Source organism: Bidens hawaiensis, unplaced genomic scaffold, assembly GCF_021521415.1.
Source record: "Bidens hawaiensis isolate Kalapana, Puna unplaced genomic scaffold, B.hawaiensis_p1.1 tig00013379_1, whole genome shotgun sequence".
In the NCBI taxonomy this organism is placed as follows: Eukaryota; Viridiplantae; Streptophyta; class Magnoliopsida; order Asterales; family Asteraceae; genus Bidens; species Bidens hawaiensis.
The window spans coordinates 32,492-50,146 of record NW_027492134.1 but is presented as its reverse complement, the minus strand read 5'-3'; the positions used below and the strand labels follow the sequence as shown (position 1 = coordinate 50,146).

Sequence of the window (17,655 nt, the reverse complement as noted above, 5' to 3'; positions counted from 1 at the left end):
TTGGAGTACCACTTTTTATAATTTAGTTTTCATTTCATGCAACAAAGGCTGGTACTAGAAAACGTCATTAATTTTAGAACGAGTCTCATGCAAACCCTCACCAATCGGACAAATATCACAATTACCCTTCAATGTACACATATCACAAAATTAAAATCCACTCCTATTCATTCCTATCACAATTACTTTCATCAATCTATCGGTCATGCCCACTACCAACGGATATGTGAAACCCGGCCGCTCGTCCTCCGTCTACAGTGAAGTCGAGACTAGTCGCCTTCAAGCGTCCATTCCTCTTCCCTCCGTACTCAAATCTTCATTCAGTGTTGTCGATGGCCTTAAGACCTCCGCCACCGGCAATCCAGGTTCTCTGAGCTATTAGATGTAGATGATTTATATGTGTTCTTATTTTAATTTGTGTTGATTGACACTAGAAATCATTGTGCTGGGGTGGTTTTTTATATAATAATACATGCTTTTTGTTGGCTGTTCAATAGATTATAGACAAAATGTAAAAGACGTCATTTATGTTTGACATGATTCTTATTAAACGTCCTTTAATGAAAGAGATAATAAAAGGCATAATTCATGTTTCAAATTTATTTCAGGTTACGTCATTTGTCACTAACCCAGTTAATTTCTTTTGTTAAATCTGGTCATGTGCCTTACACATGAGGGTGTTTTTGTAATTTTATATGTTAGTTATTTTATATTAAAATTAACAAATAAAATACACAAAGGGACAAAACTCTCTCTCTCTCTTAAGCTAATCTGTTTCATCCTCCCTAGCCGCCGCCACCACCAGATTCAATTTCACGGCGGTCATCGCCATCGTCTCCAACACCCCATCACCATCCCGAACTAAGTTACCATAACTGGTACCACGCGACCGCCACTCCGAATCACCATATCTCTTCATCACACGACCATCACACCAACCACTCAAAACACATGTAGTCGTATGTAACATTAGAAAACGAGACGTTTTAATCCGGTGCAAAAAGAACTTAACAATTGTGAAAAAAAGAAAAAGAAAGTGTCTGCTTATTATTCTCCTTAAGTTTTTGGGAAGCTGATCCTAACGTTTTATCCGAAAATTATTATACGTAGTACTGTAAATTGGCTCTTTTTGGTCTTAAAATTTTGAGCATGGCTTCCCGTTTATGAAAATTTTTATATGCATTGAGTTCGTTTATCCTCTTCGCGTTTTCGTCCAAGCTTTACCCCTGCATAAAGATAGGGGTTTGTTGGGTTGTTGGATGATGATTGGTTTTATGAATTTTCAGTTTTTTATTAGTAAGGGTAAATTGATCACTTTACATTAATTTAACAGAAATTTTAATGGCAGTTAGCAAGGCAGGCTTTGAAGAGGGTAGGGTGGTCGATGCCCCTCGGCCCGATCACCCTGATAGGCGTGATTTTTTTGTTAAATTATATATATTTTTTTAAAAAACAAAACATGTATTTTTAATATTTAAACCCAATTACTCAACTAATTTAAGTTCACTTTTATAAAAATAAAATCTTGTACAATCCAATCATAACGAAGTAAGCCCATTAAAACATTTAATATTTAACTCAATAATAAACCCTTGTACTTAAGGCCCAAAATTTTTTCTACTTCCGGCGCAAAAATTTTTAAAGATTCTAGGAAACTGTGCTATTAATGGTAGTTGAAAGTGAACTTAAGTTGATCCTAAATGATTGGGATGCAACTGATAGGTTAATTTATACAATATTATTATCTGCACCAAATAGTTTCAGATCATATCTATTTCCTTGTAGTCTTATATATGAATATGCATACAAAATAATTGGATTATAATAATGTAGATGAAATCGCAAAGCTTTTTCCAAATCTGTTTGGACAGCCATCTGTATCCTTGAAAGCAGGCGGCTCTTTACCGACGAAGAGTCTAAAGATTGGTGTAATTCTATCCGGAGGCCAGGCTCCCGGTGGACACAATGTGATTTCTGGAATTTTCGGTACGTATGCATTTGCGATATATAACTTGTTTATTTATTGAAGAGCTAATAATTGTTTTCCTATGGTTGGCTGGATTAATACAGACTATTTACATAATAGAACCAAAAACAGCACAATATATGGGTTTAAAGGTGGCCCTATTGGAGTTTTGAAGTGTAAATATGTTCATTTGTCTCACGAATTCGTCTACCCTTACAGAAATCAGGTAATGCTGCAAGCGCACGTTTTTCTTTTTTTATTTTGTTAAGTGTTAACTATGTTTAGAATGTATAATTTGTAGGGCGGCTTTGATATGATCTGTAGTGGAAGAGACAAGATTGAAACACCTCAGCAGGTATACATTAAATTTGTAATACCTTGATTTAATTTTGGGTTTGTTAACGAGATTGTAATATCTTGCAGTTTCATGAAGCTCGGGAAACAGCCAAGATGCTTGATTTAGATGGAATTGTAGTCATTGGTGGGGATGACTCGAATACAAATGCTTGCCTGCTAGCCGAAAACTTTAGGTATGTTGTATTCTGTTTCTGCTCGAAAGACCAAATGTGATTAGGATTTTATTGGTATCCTTAACTTGTTGAAGGGCTAATGGCATGAAAACTCGGGTTATTGGATGCCCAAAAACCATAGATGGTGACTTGAAGTGTAAAGAAGTTCCAACAAGTTTCGGGTTTGACACTGCATGCAAGGTAAGAATATTATGTGTTTTCAAGGCATCAAGGTAAGTTGCTGCAATGCTCATTTATGCAAGGTTGTTGTTCTATGATATGCAGATATATTCAGAAATGATTGGAAATTTGATTGTCGATGCTCGTTCGACAGGAAAATATTATCACTGTAAGCCTGCATGCTCTAAACTTTCTAGTTTTATTCGCGTTTATACTCGTCAAATAGTTGTAAAAATTGAAAATTGTGTCATCTTTATTGGGATGCATAGTATTTAATTAGGAACCCACGGGCCCGGTTCATCTCTATAGATATAGTAATCGTCTATTGAATGGAATGCAATCAGTGTTTCATATTCTTACAATATTCACCTCTTTTATTGTAATTATAACTGCAGTTATAAGGTTAATGGGCCGTGCTGCGTCACACATAACCCTGGAATGTGCTTTGCAGACGCATCCAAACATAACAATCATTGGAGAAGAGGCATCCCTTATCCTATGTTATCTAAATAAATGTTTAAAAGCAATTAATTTGCAATAAATAAAGTTGATGGCTAACTCATTTTATTGCAGGTTGCTGCTCAAAAGCAGACGCTAAAGAGTATTACAAATTATATAACAAACATAATATGCAAGCGCGCAGATGTTGGTTACAATTATGGTATTATCCTCATACCAGAAGGCTTGATTGATTTCATTCCAGAGGTATACATTTAGGGTTTATAGATGTTTAGTGAATTAATTGCACCTTAACCGGATCATGAATGATATGCAGGTGCAACAACTTATTGCAGAGCTTAATGAAATCATAGCCCATGGTGTTGTTGATCAAGAAGGAGCATGGAAGAAGAAACTTAGGAGTCAGTCTCATGATGTCTTTGAGATATTACCAAAAGCAATTCAGGAACAGCTGCTGTTAGAGAGAGACCCTCATGGAAATGTGCAGGTTGTGGCATACTTATATTTACATATTAATTGATCATTAATAAATATATTGGGTTTGGTTCACTATTTTTTGGTTATAGGTCTCTAAAATAGAAACTGAAAAGATGCTCATTCAAATGGTGGAAGCTGAACTAGAAAAGAGGAGATTTAACAAGAATTTTAAAGGGCAGCCACACTTTTTCGGGTATGCTATTGGTTTGGTTTTTTGGTTGGGTTATCAAAAGATTTTTTTCCGTGACCGTTTTCACAGTTTTCAAAACATTATAAACAATTTGATTTGAGGTTAGACCGTGAATACATATACCCATCCATACATATATATAGTTTATGAATTTTGAATGAAGAGTTTGTTTTGGTTTGGTTTAAATTTTCTAGCAGTTTGGTTTTTGTTTACGATGACAAAAACCACTCATGGTTCGATATAACACTGTCAAAGCCGGACGGTGAACCCCAAGGCCAATTTAATTTACGTGGAAATTTAAAAAAATGCTACTGGTTTCATTTATGCTGAAAATGGTCTCTATCTGCAGTTATGAAGGGAGGTGTGGTTTGCCATCAAATTTTGACTCAAACTACTGCTATGCTTTGGGTTATGGAGCGGCAGCTCTGCTTCATTCCGGAAAGACAGGATTGATTTCCTCGGTTAGCTTTTGAACTTTCTCTAAACGAGTTGATCCGCTCATAAACCATTTGAGATCGGCTTAATAAAAGCTCAAATTAAGCCAAGCTTATAATCACGCTCCTTTAATAAATGAGCTCCATCCCAAACTTTCACGTATCGGCTTAATACCTATTATTTATTTAATTTTCATATGATATTTTAAATTTATATTTGTATAATAAGGATTATTATATATAGAACTATTAAAAAACAATTAAATGTTATATATTAGTTGATACATAAAGTTATAGTTACAATTTGATGTATAGGCATTCTCAACAAATCCTCTAAAGTTATGTGAAGTGAATTTGCAAATTATAGGGTGGAGTTACGAGTGTAAATTATGGGGGGGGAGAGAGAACATTGCGATTTTCTGTAAATTCGAGAAAACTTTGTTTGCCCCAATTTATTTTTTAATATTCGTTGAATTGGTTATGAATAAAGGTGAGAAAAAAACTGTCATGATAAAGGTATAAAAAATATCATTTAATTGAACAAGATAGAGAATTGCACTGTTCTTTTAGTGTAATTATATAGATGGTGATAGATGACGGACTAGGAATGCTCTAAATGTATTAAATATATAATAGTTAAATGAATAATAAAGTTGAGCTTGAGCCTAATTTAAACTACGCACAAATCTATTTTGAGCTTTAGAAATAGATCTTAAAAAAACACCGTGAACTCGGTCGACTATTTTACCCTCATAATTTCAAATAATAGATTGTCAGAAACTAAGATTTATTGTACCATGAAGTTGCTAAATTTTGCATGGTTGTCTTATGAAATTCAGGTGGGAAATTTAGGTGCCCGTGTGGAAGATTGGACAGTAGGTGGAACGGCATTGACATCTTTAATGGACGTGGAGAGAAGGCAAGGTATTAATCCACACTCTCTCTTTATTTATTTATTTTTTATTATTATCATTATTTTCCAAATGTAAACTTTTATAAACACCAGGCAAAAACGCAGAACAAGCTCCCTTCACAAGCCGGAAGGCAGTCACGAACCCACAAAAGAACACAATTACTTGAAAATAAAATTACATCAATTTGACCAATTTATCGGAGCCTTCTTAGATCTATGATTGTACCAAAAGAAACCTAAAAAATTTAATCTACCCAATTATCAATTCAATCTTGATCTTTTTCCTTTAAAATTTTATTTTCATTCTCCGATTTCCAAATGCTCCAACAAGCTATAATCACAATCCCGTGAAACACCTCCTTTTCCTTTTCCCTTTCCCATAACCGCCCTAATTTATACAACTCTAATACATCTCTCACTAAGAAACCGAAGATTGGCGGAACCTTACACCAACGAATTAAGTGATTCTGCACAACCAGCGACCATACACCCTCTCTCTTATTTCCTTTAAGTTATAGCGAATTCACATATTTTGTATTAAAAGTATAATAACTTTTGCAGGCAAGTTTAAGCCTGTGATCAAGAAAGCAATGGTGGAACTTCAAGGTAACGTCCAATATTTTATGACCTTTAATGGCCGGACTAGGAACCGAGTTTCTAGTTGGTCCCGTTATGCCTTTATAACCATTATTATTTTAACCGACAGATTACCGGTTCGACCGGTGAAGTGGCTGAACTCAACAGGATTGTTGGACATGACTTTTATATAGGAAAATTGTCTTTATTGGTCCAACCATTTCATTTTGGTCGGCGCTGGTCTCAACTTTCATTTTGGCTGGTAACGGTTCCAACTTTAACATTCGTCTCTTCCACTAATCCACGACTAACGGAGTACTAACTCCGTTATGTAATTGCTGAAGTGTCCATCCTACTTGTCAATTGTCAAAAACATATGACATGGCGGCCTACGTGGATATTAACTTACACTTAACATGTTTACATTCATAATCGATCCCCAATTCTTCTCCTGACACACCCGGATCAAAATCCCCAAATTCTCTCAAGAACCCTAACTGAATCATTGAATCGATTACACTCTGAAGCCCTAATCACACTCTAGCGCAATTAGTTCATCATCGTCTTGTACATCTTCTCGTAAGAAAAACACTAAAAATTTCAAACTTGATTTATAGGGAAATGTCTATTGCAATCATGATTTAATTGCAATTCGTATGGTTGCTGGTCACAGAAGTTCTCGAAATGAGGATGAATTCTACGGTTGTCCTTTACGGTTTGAAATTGCCCTATAAATCAAGTTTGAAATTTTTAGGGTTTTACTTACGAGCAAATGTACAAGACGATGATGAAATCATTGCGAGCAGAGTGTGATTAGGGCTTGAGAGTGTAATCGATTCAATGATTTAGTTAGGGTTCTTGAGAGAATTTGTGGATTTTGATTGGGGTGTGCCGGGTGGAGAATTAGGGATTGATTGTGAATGTAAACATGCTAAGTATAAGCTAATATCCACGTAAGCTGCATTGTCATGTGTTTTTGGCAAGTAGGATGGACACGTCAGCAATTACGTAACGGAGTTAGTACTTCTTTAGTCGCAGACTGGTGGAAGAAACGAATGTTAAAGTTGAAACCGTTGCCAGCCAAAATGAAAGTTGAGACCAGCATCGACCAAAATGAAATAGTTGAGACCAATACAAACCAATTTTTTTTTTAAATATTAGTTTAAATTGACTATTTTTCGTTCAAAATATTCTTTTTAAGATTTATTAGTTATTTAAATTCGTAACATAATTCATTTTGATTACCTTAGGTGCTCCTTTCAAAAAGTTTGCGTCAATGCGCGATGAATGGTCTCTAAAGAACCGTTACGCCAACCCAGGTACATTCATCTAACTTACGTTGCTACTTATTTAAGTTGATTTGGTTTAAAAATATAGTTTTTTTAATCATATTTTACACATTAATTATTTATGATATGATATTGGGTAAATTGGAAGAAAAGCAATATAATAACACATATACCATGTTGAATAAATACATTTCCAAATGTCTTTTTAAGTTTATGAGCTTTACCTTAATAATATCATTTAATCAAATGACACACAATCAGTACTTTTGAATTCTAGTGACGATCAGTCAAAACTCTTAACATTATTAAATCCGATTTAATAATATGTTATAAAATTAAATTTTATCAAATTAATTAATATGCATAGTAGAAAATATAAAGGAGTAATCAGCACTAAAACCAAAATCGACAGGATCCGGTTACAATACGTGTGCGAGCACTATAATAATTTACAAATTATGATTAACTATATATACCTCGGTTAACGAATAACCGATTGAGACACCGAAGCTTAACGAACAAACACTGGTGACGAATCAACAACTGAGTGGTGACGGCTTGTAGACGGTAGTGGTGGCGCGTAACAGCGGCATTGGCAGTGGGTACACGGCATCAGCAGCTGAGGACTGGCGGAGCAGTGCGTAGGCGGTGGTTGGTTTATCCAGCAATAGGCTAGGGTGGCCAATTGCTCCTTTTACGGTTGAAGTTTTTAGATCCGTAAAACGAGAGAGAAATATATATCACGAAAGATCTAATTGGCCCTCCCTTATTGTTGGAGTATAAGGATATATCACGAAATTGAGTTTGGCAGCTACGTACTTTGAGTTTGGCAGCTACGTACTTAATCTCGTTATTCAAGAATGTTGTAGGTTATTTTATTCTTATATTATATTATTAATAATGATAATCTTATATTAACAATAAAATAAGCTACAACATTATGGAACATCCTATTGCAAGACAATGAGCTTATGGTAATCGTTGTCACATATCCTTTTCGTATAAGACATCAATTGAACAATGAGACATGGATCCAATTCAATCTCACATGGGATTCAATCTCACAAGCAGTAAGTTTGGGTGAGGTCTCACTTCACCAGTTTGAATCACCGAGGGCGCCATGATGTCTAACTGTTAAATATAATGTAAGAGTACAGAATTCCATCTTGACTACATACAACTCCCACTAAACTTCAAAAATGTTCCCAACAAATGCCTTTATGACTGGTAGTTACGTGATACTGGTTAGCACCTATCAAAGAATGGCCTTTGGTAAACGAAAGGTGTAGTATGCATCTCACGTCTAAGGATACTAAATGAGTATACCAAAATCAAAACATCTAATGACTGACATCCATGAAGAGGATTTTGATGCGATTTACATCTAACGTCATTCAGAATGAGGTCTGTGAGTTTGGAATTCAACTCCTTGAGTCCAATGTCAGAATGTCTAGATTTATAGTTGTTCCCATGAGCTTGACCGACTACGGATAATTTAGAATATAATATTTATGGATTAAACTTATTAAATCGAACACATTTATAAGATTATATATTTGCATTTAACCATTAAATCAAAAGTTAATTCAAAAGTAGAACTGTTTAAATGTTCGTACATCTAAATACTAAATCAAAATAAATGGCAAGCTAATCTAAGACTGATAGCATCCCAATGTTGGTCATGCTTGTCCTGAGTCATCGGCTTAGTGAACGGGTTTGCTAGGTTTTAATCTGTGTTTATTTTGCTTAATATGATGTCTCCTTATTCCAATATTTCCCGTATATAGTGGAACTTCCTCAGAATGTGCTTGGATCTATAATGAGATCTGCGCTATTTGGTCTAAGCAATAGCAACCTGTGTTATCACAGAATACCTTGATATACTTAGAACCACATCGAAGTCGGAGATGAACTTCTTCATCCAAGCAGCTTGCTTTGCAGCATCTGATCCAGCTATATACTCAGATTCAGTGGTTGAAATGGCCACCACACTCTGTTTGGAGCTTTTCTAGCAAACGACTCCTCCATTAAGAGTTCATACGAATCATGATTGTGAGCGAGAATCATCTCGGCCACTTTGGAAGCTAGCGACAGTGTAACACCTTACAGTGAGCTCATCTTCCACCCCTCAAAACACTAAGAACATATCATTGGTTTTCTTTAAGTACCTTAGAATGTTCTTTACTGCAGTCCAACGGGCAATGCCAGGACTTTTCTAAAAACGGTTGGTCATCCTTAAAGCATACGAGACGTTAGGTCTAGTCCATAACATAGCATACATGATAGAACCAATCACTGAGGCATATGAAATTGCTTGCATGTGCTTAGTTTCAATGTCCGTTGAGGGAGATTGTGATTTGTTCAACACGGTTCCTTTAGCAACAGGAACTCCACCTTTCTTGTAGTTTTCCTTTGAGAAACGTGTCATTACTTTTTCTATGTATGTACTTTGACTTAACCCTATAAGCCGCTTAGATCTATCTCGGTAGATCTTGATTCCTAGAGTATAAGCAGCTTCACCAAAAAATTTTATTGCGAAGCAAGATCTCATCAAGTGCTTGGCCTCTTGAAGCATATGGATGCTGTTTCCATAATTAGTATTTCATCCAAATACAAGAAGCAAGATCCCAACAAGTGCTTGACCTCTTCAAGCATAAGTATGTTATTTCCAATATTAAGTATATCATCCAAATACAAGATAAGGAATGATATAGTGCTCCCACTAGCTTTTCTATAAGCACAACGCTCATCTTCATTTTTTTTATAAAACGAAAATCTTTGATTTTCTTGTTAAGACAAAGATTCCGGCTACGAGATGCCTGCTTAAGGCCATAAATGGTTTTATTAAGTTTGTACGCCCTATTAGAATATATAGGATCTACAAAACTTTCAGGCTGAACCTTATACGCATCTTCAAAGAGGTGTCCAGTAAGAAAAGTGGTTTTGATATCCATTTGCCATATCTCGTAGCCATAGTACACTATTATGGCCAACAATATCCTGATCGATTTGATCATAGCAACGGGCGAGAGTTTTAATCCTAGTCAACACCCTGAGTTTGAGTAAAACTTTCGCGACTAGCCATGCTTTATAAGCTGTACATTTCCATGCATGTCGGTTTTTCTCTTGAAAATCCACTTACTCCCTACTGCCTGACACTCGGAGGGTAACTCAACCAAGTTCCACACATGAATTCCACACATATATTGCCTCTCCGCATTCATGGGTTATTGCCATTTCTCAAATTCAAGATCCAGGAGAGTAAATTTTTAGTTAGCAGGTTCGTCATTAGACTCAGCTACTTATAGGTCTTCAGGACCATTTAGATGCCATAGTTATCTTTATGTTCTTTGCGAATCCTACTTCCTCTGCGAACGCTTGTATTTGTGTCTGATTTTTCTACAACAACTTGTTGATCAGACATTCTAACTTCCTCAGCAGTTATTTGTAGTTCTCGAATTTCTTCAAGATGGCCAATATTATTTCCAATTCCTCATTTGAGAATTCCTTTCTCGAGGAAGTGACCCTTCCTTTTAATAGAAATCATATTTATATCAAGATATTTAAAATAATATTTTCTTTGGTTATAGTATCTAATGAAAACAACTTTACGTGGCGAGGATCGAGTTTGTCATCAAAATCGCTGGTGACGTGTACATCACGTCCCCATACTCTTAGTTAGACAAATTGGGTTTCCACCCATGCCATATCTCATATGGAGTTTTGTTTACCTTATTAGTCAGAGCCATATTGACAATGCGAGCGATAGTTATAAGAGTAAAGCTATGAAAGAAGTGAGGAAAGTTAGCTCTACACATCATCAATTAGACCATGTTTAGAAAGGTTTGATTTTTCCTATCGCTCGTGCCATTATGTTGGGGTGTGCCGGATGTAGTGAACTCTAAAACCATTCCACATGACGCTCTTTTAGATGATTGATGAACTCCAAGCTGGAATATTCTCCACCTCGATCTGTTCAAAGTATTTTAATGATTTTACCGAGTTGATTTTCCACTTCATTTTGAAACTCTTTGAACTTTTCAAAGGTTTCTTGCTTGTGTTACATAAGATAAACATAAGCATATCTACTATAATTGTCAATAAAAGAAACGAAGTGTCTTTCATAATTTCTAAACATGGTTCTTGAAGGACCACATAAATTAGTATGTATGAGTCCTAACATATTCTTAGCTCGTTCACTAATATTGGTGAAGGAGTCCTTCGCGAGTTTGTCGGGCTAAGCAAGATTCTCTTTCGTCAAAAGAGTTTGGTCCTGTGAATTTAAGAATCCATTCGGATTGGAGTCTCTTAACTCATTCCTTGCTTATGTGGCCAAGTCAATGATGCGATAGAAATGTATCATTTATACCAGATCTGATACATTTTGAAAGATTATATTTGTTATTCTCTATTTGAACATTAATCTCATAAATACCGTTCCGAGGTTTAGCCTCAAAATAAAAGACATCATTCAAGTGAGTAGAAGTAGGAATACCATTAAAAGCGTACTTAAATACTTGTTCAAAAAGTGAAGAAACTGAAATAATGTTTCTGGTCATACCAAGTGCAAACAAGCAGTAATTTAAAGTAACTACAAGACCATATGGACACGCAAAATGATATGTGCCATTTGCAAGAACTAGGACTCTCTTCTGATCACCAATGATGGGCTCCATGTCTCCTTGTTTAAGCTTCTTCCATTTTTCAGTTTCTACAAGACATTAATAATGTGGTAACAACATCCGGTATCAAATACCCATGTGTTGCTGGAAATAGCAAAAAGTCAAATAATGTAGATAGAAATACCTTTAGAGCAACCTTCGCCATTGGCACTCTAATTTCTCAGCTTGCCTAGATGCTTGCCGCAGTTATGTTTTCAATGCCTCATCTTGTTGCATTTATAACAGTGGCGCTCTTCAGGAGGTGGCAATGGTAATTTTGCAACATTCTTGTTAGCGTTGGTGGCATGCTTGACAGCAACAATAACCTTTTTTCTGGACCTTGCTATTATGACACGTGTTCTTTGGGTTAGGCTTCTTAACACCGGCAGATTTAACCATCAGAACTTGGTTAGTTTTGTTAAGAATATTCATTTTAGAAAATTTGAGCATTCCATGATGCTCCAACACTGTCTTAACCCAGGCATTCATATTGAAATTCATTACGAATTGGTCGTAGGATTTGGGGCGAGAGTTCAAGATGAAATCCATTGCTATTCATCCGATAGGGGATAATAAAGTTTCTTTAACCGGTCAATGTACCCTTTCATCTTAACGACATGCGCACTGATAGAGGATCCATGTTCCTTCTTTTAGCTTATGAGCTGATTCATTGTGTCAAAGCACTCTTGTTGGGCTTGTTTCTCGAATATGCCCTTGAGTTGCTTAAGCATCTCACAGACACCTACATCTTCCAAGTTCTTAGGGAGGTCAGAAGAGGTAGTGGCTAGCAACTGCGCCATTTTCTGGCTCGATAGGAACTGGTCCATCGAGAATGTAGAGCTTCTTTGCCATTTTGAGAATAATTATCTGATTATGGTGTCATTCAAGAAAGTTTGTGTCATTCAGCTTTTCTTTCTCAGGTATGGACTTGAGACTGAAGGAGGAGTTATTTTCAGTAGACATCAATTTAAATAAGCAAAAGATAAATTATCAATATTTTTGATGATTTAATTCCTTTTTATTAATGACCCAATTACATGAATAGAGTAGGAATTTGAGAATCTGGCTATAGCAGTTAGTAACGGCGGCTATAGCACGCAACATTAGTATGTGGTAGGCAGACTGACAACGATTGCCAATATTGTGTAAAAGCACAACTCTTGCGTACGAGGCATTTTACGATACTCTTGTCTATTTAGATACGTTTAGTCTCATCTATTCCCACCTCAGTCTCCAGATAGTTGTGGCACATAGCAAGAGAGTAAAGAAATAGTCGCCCTAGTACAGGTATGTGCGGAAGGGTCGGGCATGTCAACGAAACCTTTGCACCTTGGAGAGATAGGCTATAGATCAAGTGTGGTGCTGTGGCTCCAAACATTTGAAGTTTCGCAGCTTGCCCCAAGTGTAGCTTATAGTAGGATGGCATGGACTATAGATTTAAAACTGGGATTTAATTATAATATTTACCAAATAGAGTAAAAGCCAGTTTCACTTTATTTAATCGACACAAGTTGATTTATCATTTCATCTCTCAGGAAACTTAATTTTAAGTAACCTATTAAAACTAAGTGTGTCGTGACTCATTTAACAAATTTTAAGTTAATCAAAATCTATTAACTTAATAGTTTTGGAAAATTAAATTTAGTTTAATTTGCAAAACTTAATTAGTTGTTATTTTTTTTAAAACAAACTTTGTTTTAATGACAAAATTTGACGATTTGTAAAACCTTTATAGAACATGTTCTAATATGATTGTTTTAATATTTTAAATACTCTTGTTTAAATTTATGTTGGTTTTCGGTTTGTTATGTTATAAAAAGTTTAAGATATAAGCAACCACAATAGCAAGATAATATGTAAATGTATATAGCCAAAATTTATTTAGTCTTGCTAGAGCCTAATAGCAAGATCCATCGGGCCACGAGGTCACAACACACAAACAACCACAATGATGGACTTGAGTGCATCCAGTCGAGTCTCGAGAAACTCCCACTGACTTCATGAATCTTGTTTAGCTTCCTGGGTTTTTACCTTTGGGTGTTTGTTTATTACAATATTTACCAAAATTATACAACACCTAATGATTACAACTTTGAACCATCAAGGTGGCAAAAAATTGCATAAAAACAAACAACCACAAAACAAGGTCGGGCCAAATTAAAGTGCCTAAAATTTAATAAGATCAAAAACTTTAAAACTAGTTAAACTTAGTGTTCTAATTCGGTTAAAAGACCGATACCGACTCGTATGTTGTAACCAAGGCTCTAATACTACTATTGTGTTCCAATAGTGATTAGTCAAAACTTTACTATTACTAAATTTAGTTTAATAATATGTCAGAGAATTAATTAATCCAATTAATTAATATGCGCAACAGAAAATATAAATGAATAATCAGCACCAAAACTAAACCCGACAGAATCTAATTACAAAATGCATATGAGCACAGTAATAATGTAAAAATTATTATGAACTACCAATAAGATAAATTTATACATCGGTTAATGAATAACTGGTTGAGACACCGAGGTTCAACGAACAAACGCTACTAACGAATCAATAATCGAGTGGTGATGGCGTGTAGATGGTAGCGGCGGCGCGTAACCATGACATTGACAACGGGTACACGGTAGCAGCGACGGAGGAGTGACGGAGCAGCGCTTAAGCTGTGGACAGTTTTTCTGACGAGCGGCTAGGGTGGCCGATTGTTCCTTTTACGGCCGAATTTTTTAGATCCTTAAAGCGAAAGAGAAAGATATATCATCAAAGATCTAATTGGGTTCTGACACCACTGCTGGGTTCCATTGGTGATCAGTAAAAACTTTAACATTATTAAATTCGGTTTAATAATATGTCAAATAATTAATTAATCAAATTAATTAATATGCGCAGTTGAAAATATAAACGAGTAATCGTCACTTTAACTAAACCCGATAGTATCCGGTTACAAAACGCATACGAGCACAATAATAATGTACACATTATTATTAACTACGATGAGATAAATGTATACCTCGGTTAATGAATAGCACCTGTTAAGACACTTAGGTTCAACAAACAAACGTTGATGACAAATCAACGACAGAGTGTGTGCGTGTAGACGGTGGCGGCGGCGTGCAACTCATTCGGGCAGTTTATCCGGCGATCGGTTAGGGTGGCAGCAGTAGCGCAAGACTGACGGAGCTGTCAGCGGTGGCCAGTTTATCCGGAGATCGGCTAGGGTGGCATAATGCTCCTTTTATGGTTGAAGCTTTTAGATCCGTAAAATGAGAGAGAGAGAGAGAGAGAGCGCTAATTGGCCCTCCCTTATTTTTTGAGTACAACGATATATCATGAAATTTAGTTTGGCGGCTACGTACTTACTTTTGTTATGCAAAAACGTTGTTGGCTATTTTATTCTCATATAAGATTATTAAAATAATCTTATATTAACATAAATTCTAAATGGGCCTCAAAATCTAACTCATTTAACCCTCGTTTAAAGACTGAACTATGTATTTAATTAGCAAACAAACTAATCCTTATTTATAACTATTCTAAATAATTAGTTCATCATAATTATATTCGTCATTTACTGGTTAAACAATTTAAGCAGATTTTAGTTTGTTAGACAAGGTGTAACTCTTACGTGTCCTAACTCATTCGGCCGCGCTAAATTAACCGAATTGGTCCACTATTTTCAACAAATACTAGACACGGGCAATGCTGTAAAAGTAGGTTTACAAGGCCGAGTACTCACTACAAGGTATGTCGCCGATGGGAGTTTATTTAACTCCGCCAAGTTACTAAGCATGGATAAAAGGTGGTCAACCTTAGCCAGAATCGCATCTAGTTAGTGAGCTTGAACCGTTTTGGACTTTAAAAAATAAAACATAATTCGTCTTCCCATAATATTGAAGAACAAATATCATTTTTTAATTAATGATTAACAATTTTTAGAATAATTTATTTTTTAAAAATGTATTTCTCTTAATTGTATTGATATTCACATATTTTGTTATAAAAATTAATAAACTAATGATATTTGACATATATATAATATTCAAAAATTAATTTTCTTTATATTTACCATGTCCAAATACTCTTCAAATACTCCCTGAATACTTCGAGTATACCCAACTTCTCAGTCAAACGCATAGGGTCTGTCTAGCGACTTTTGCAACATTGGAGACGGGGACTATTTTTTTAGCAAAATCTTAACCACTTCATGTCATGATTCGTGCAAAATTGCATTTGTGTCATATTCTACTATTTATTCGCAAAGATAGACAAACAACCAATACAACGATAGTTTGTTTCATACCCGTATGCATGGTTTGACCTTTAAACCGACCCAGCTATCCGTTTTGGTAAGACGGTGCTAACATTAATTTTTCATATATTTTTTTCCAGGTCCTGTTCAGTTTGTTGGTCCAACAGCTGATCTTATCAATCACACATTAAGGTTGGAACTTGGATCCCAAGCGTAAGTCTCTTTACAGATCCTTGAACGCATATCAAAATTTTACATTTATGACTTCAGAAATTTAAATTATCATCTTGGATGTGACTGTTATAAACAAGCTATTTTAATTAATGAACATTTCGAATATCCGAAAAACTTAAACGATACGTTTTACCCGACTGAGTGATCCATAAATATTTCTATAGTTGGATTCACAAACTAAAACGAACATTCTCTTTGTATGCCAAAGAATTTATTAAACTATCTATCAAAACATGTGTTTCTTTTTTAAAATCTAATGTTCCAGTGTGTAGCACTTTAGTATGTGAAATGTGGGTTTCGACGCACTATTGTAAGTGTTTTGATGCATCGTTGATATTACATTGACGCACCATTATAATCACTTAATTCTTTCTTGCATTGATAACGTTGTATCAGATGAAGATCAAATATGAAAAGGGATGAGGGGATTGTTGTAGACATTGATTAGGTTCTGATATTGTTACAGCTTATGTCTCAAGGTGCGAAATACAATGAGAATGAGCATCACAAGTAACTTTAAGCACATACGTCACTGATACTATCAAATGATTACAAGAAATGACAGTTTAGGAACTTTCTCACTAACATATGACATGAATGACCAAAAGTCTATTTAATCACGCATAAGTCCCTATTTATAGGAAACACATGAAACATCACTTGGGGCGTATATCTTATACGGTGCATATGTTATGCGCTGCATAACATATGCACTCCCAAGGACTTATGCGCTAAAACACAAACACATACATATACAAATGACATTCAAAGTCTAAATATCCTAGCTATAGGATCTGTAGACGTACATGATCTAACATACTTCCTCTCGGATATGGCTAGATCTATCTTTTAACACTATACATCAAACATTTCTCTTAGCAATTTGTTATTAGCTGGCGTAGTCTTGACAGCACCCAAGCCACCTGAAGCTTCGGTAAAAATATGATCAGATTATCATATATATCTGATCCGTGATGTTTTCCTCCATTATATGCTTTCGAAGAATCTTAGCAAAAAATAATATTTGAAAGTAACGACTTATCCGAACATGATATATGAAAGTAACGACTTATTCAATTTTTGTAAATTCTTGAATTCTCATCTCTTTCAACATATTTGCATCTTCATCAGGATCATCTTTTTCAACCGTCATCATCTTTTAAATCTGCAAAACAATCCCGTGTAAATGTTTGTTATACATTTAGACTCCGGACTTCTGATAAGACTCTTACAATACTCATTTCAACAGAATCAATTATACTTCAAGTTATTTTACCTGATGTAGTACTTCAGGTACTAGTATGCATGAGATAGATTTAACAAATGATGAATTGATATTGTCGGTAAGATTTGGATTACCATATAAGGATATATAACCATGAATTGCAATAATTCCTCCCAACAGTAAAACACTATTCCACCTGTGACTTTCAGTCTGCTACGGTCATATTGTCTATGACACACTTGTCCTTATATACGACGGATAAGATCTGCTCTAAAACCCAACATATGCGA

The 17,655-nt window shown here is 35.3% G+C and overlaps 1 protein-coding gene across 1 annotated transcript; it reads left to right on the top strand.

The window, feature by feature from the left end:
- The first annotated feature begins 205 nt into the window (after nucleotides 1-205).
- Nucleotides 206-16,123, top strand: LOC143543958 (pyrophosphate--fructose 6-phosphate 1-phosphotransferase subunit beta-like). The gene is made up of 16 exons (XM_077036157.1): nucleotides 206-365; nucleotides 1,834-1,986; nucleotides 2,071-2,192; nucleotides 2,268-2,321; nucleotides 2,390-2,496; nucleotides 2,571-2,676; nucleotides 2,761-2,824; nucleotides 3,051-3,139; nucleotides 3,229-3,360; nucleotides 3,431-3,601; nucleotides 3,681-3,784; nucleotides 4,131-4,242; nucleotides 5,055-5,139; nucleotides 5,690-5,734; nucleotides 6,955-7,023; nucleotides 16,047-16,123. The coding sequence occupies exons 1-16, from the start codon at nucleotides 206-208 to the stop codon at nucleotides 16,121-16,123; spliced, it is 1,650 nt and encodes a 549-aa protein (XP_076892272.1).
- Nucleotides 16,124-17,655: the final 1,532 nt, after the last annotated feature.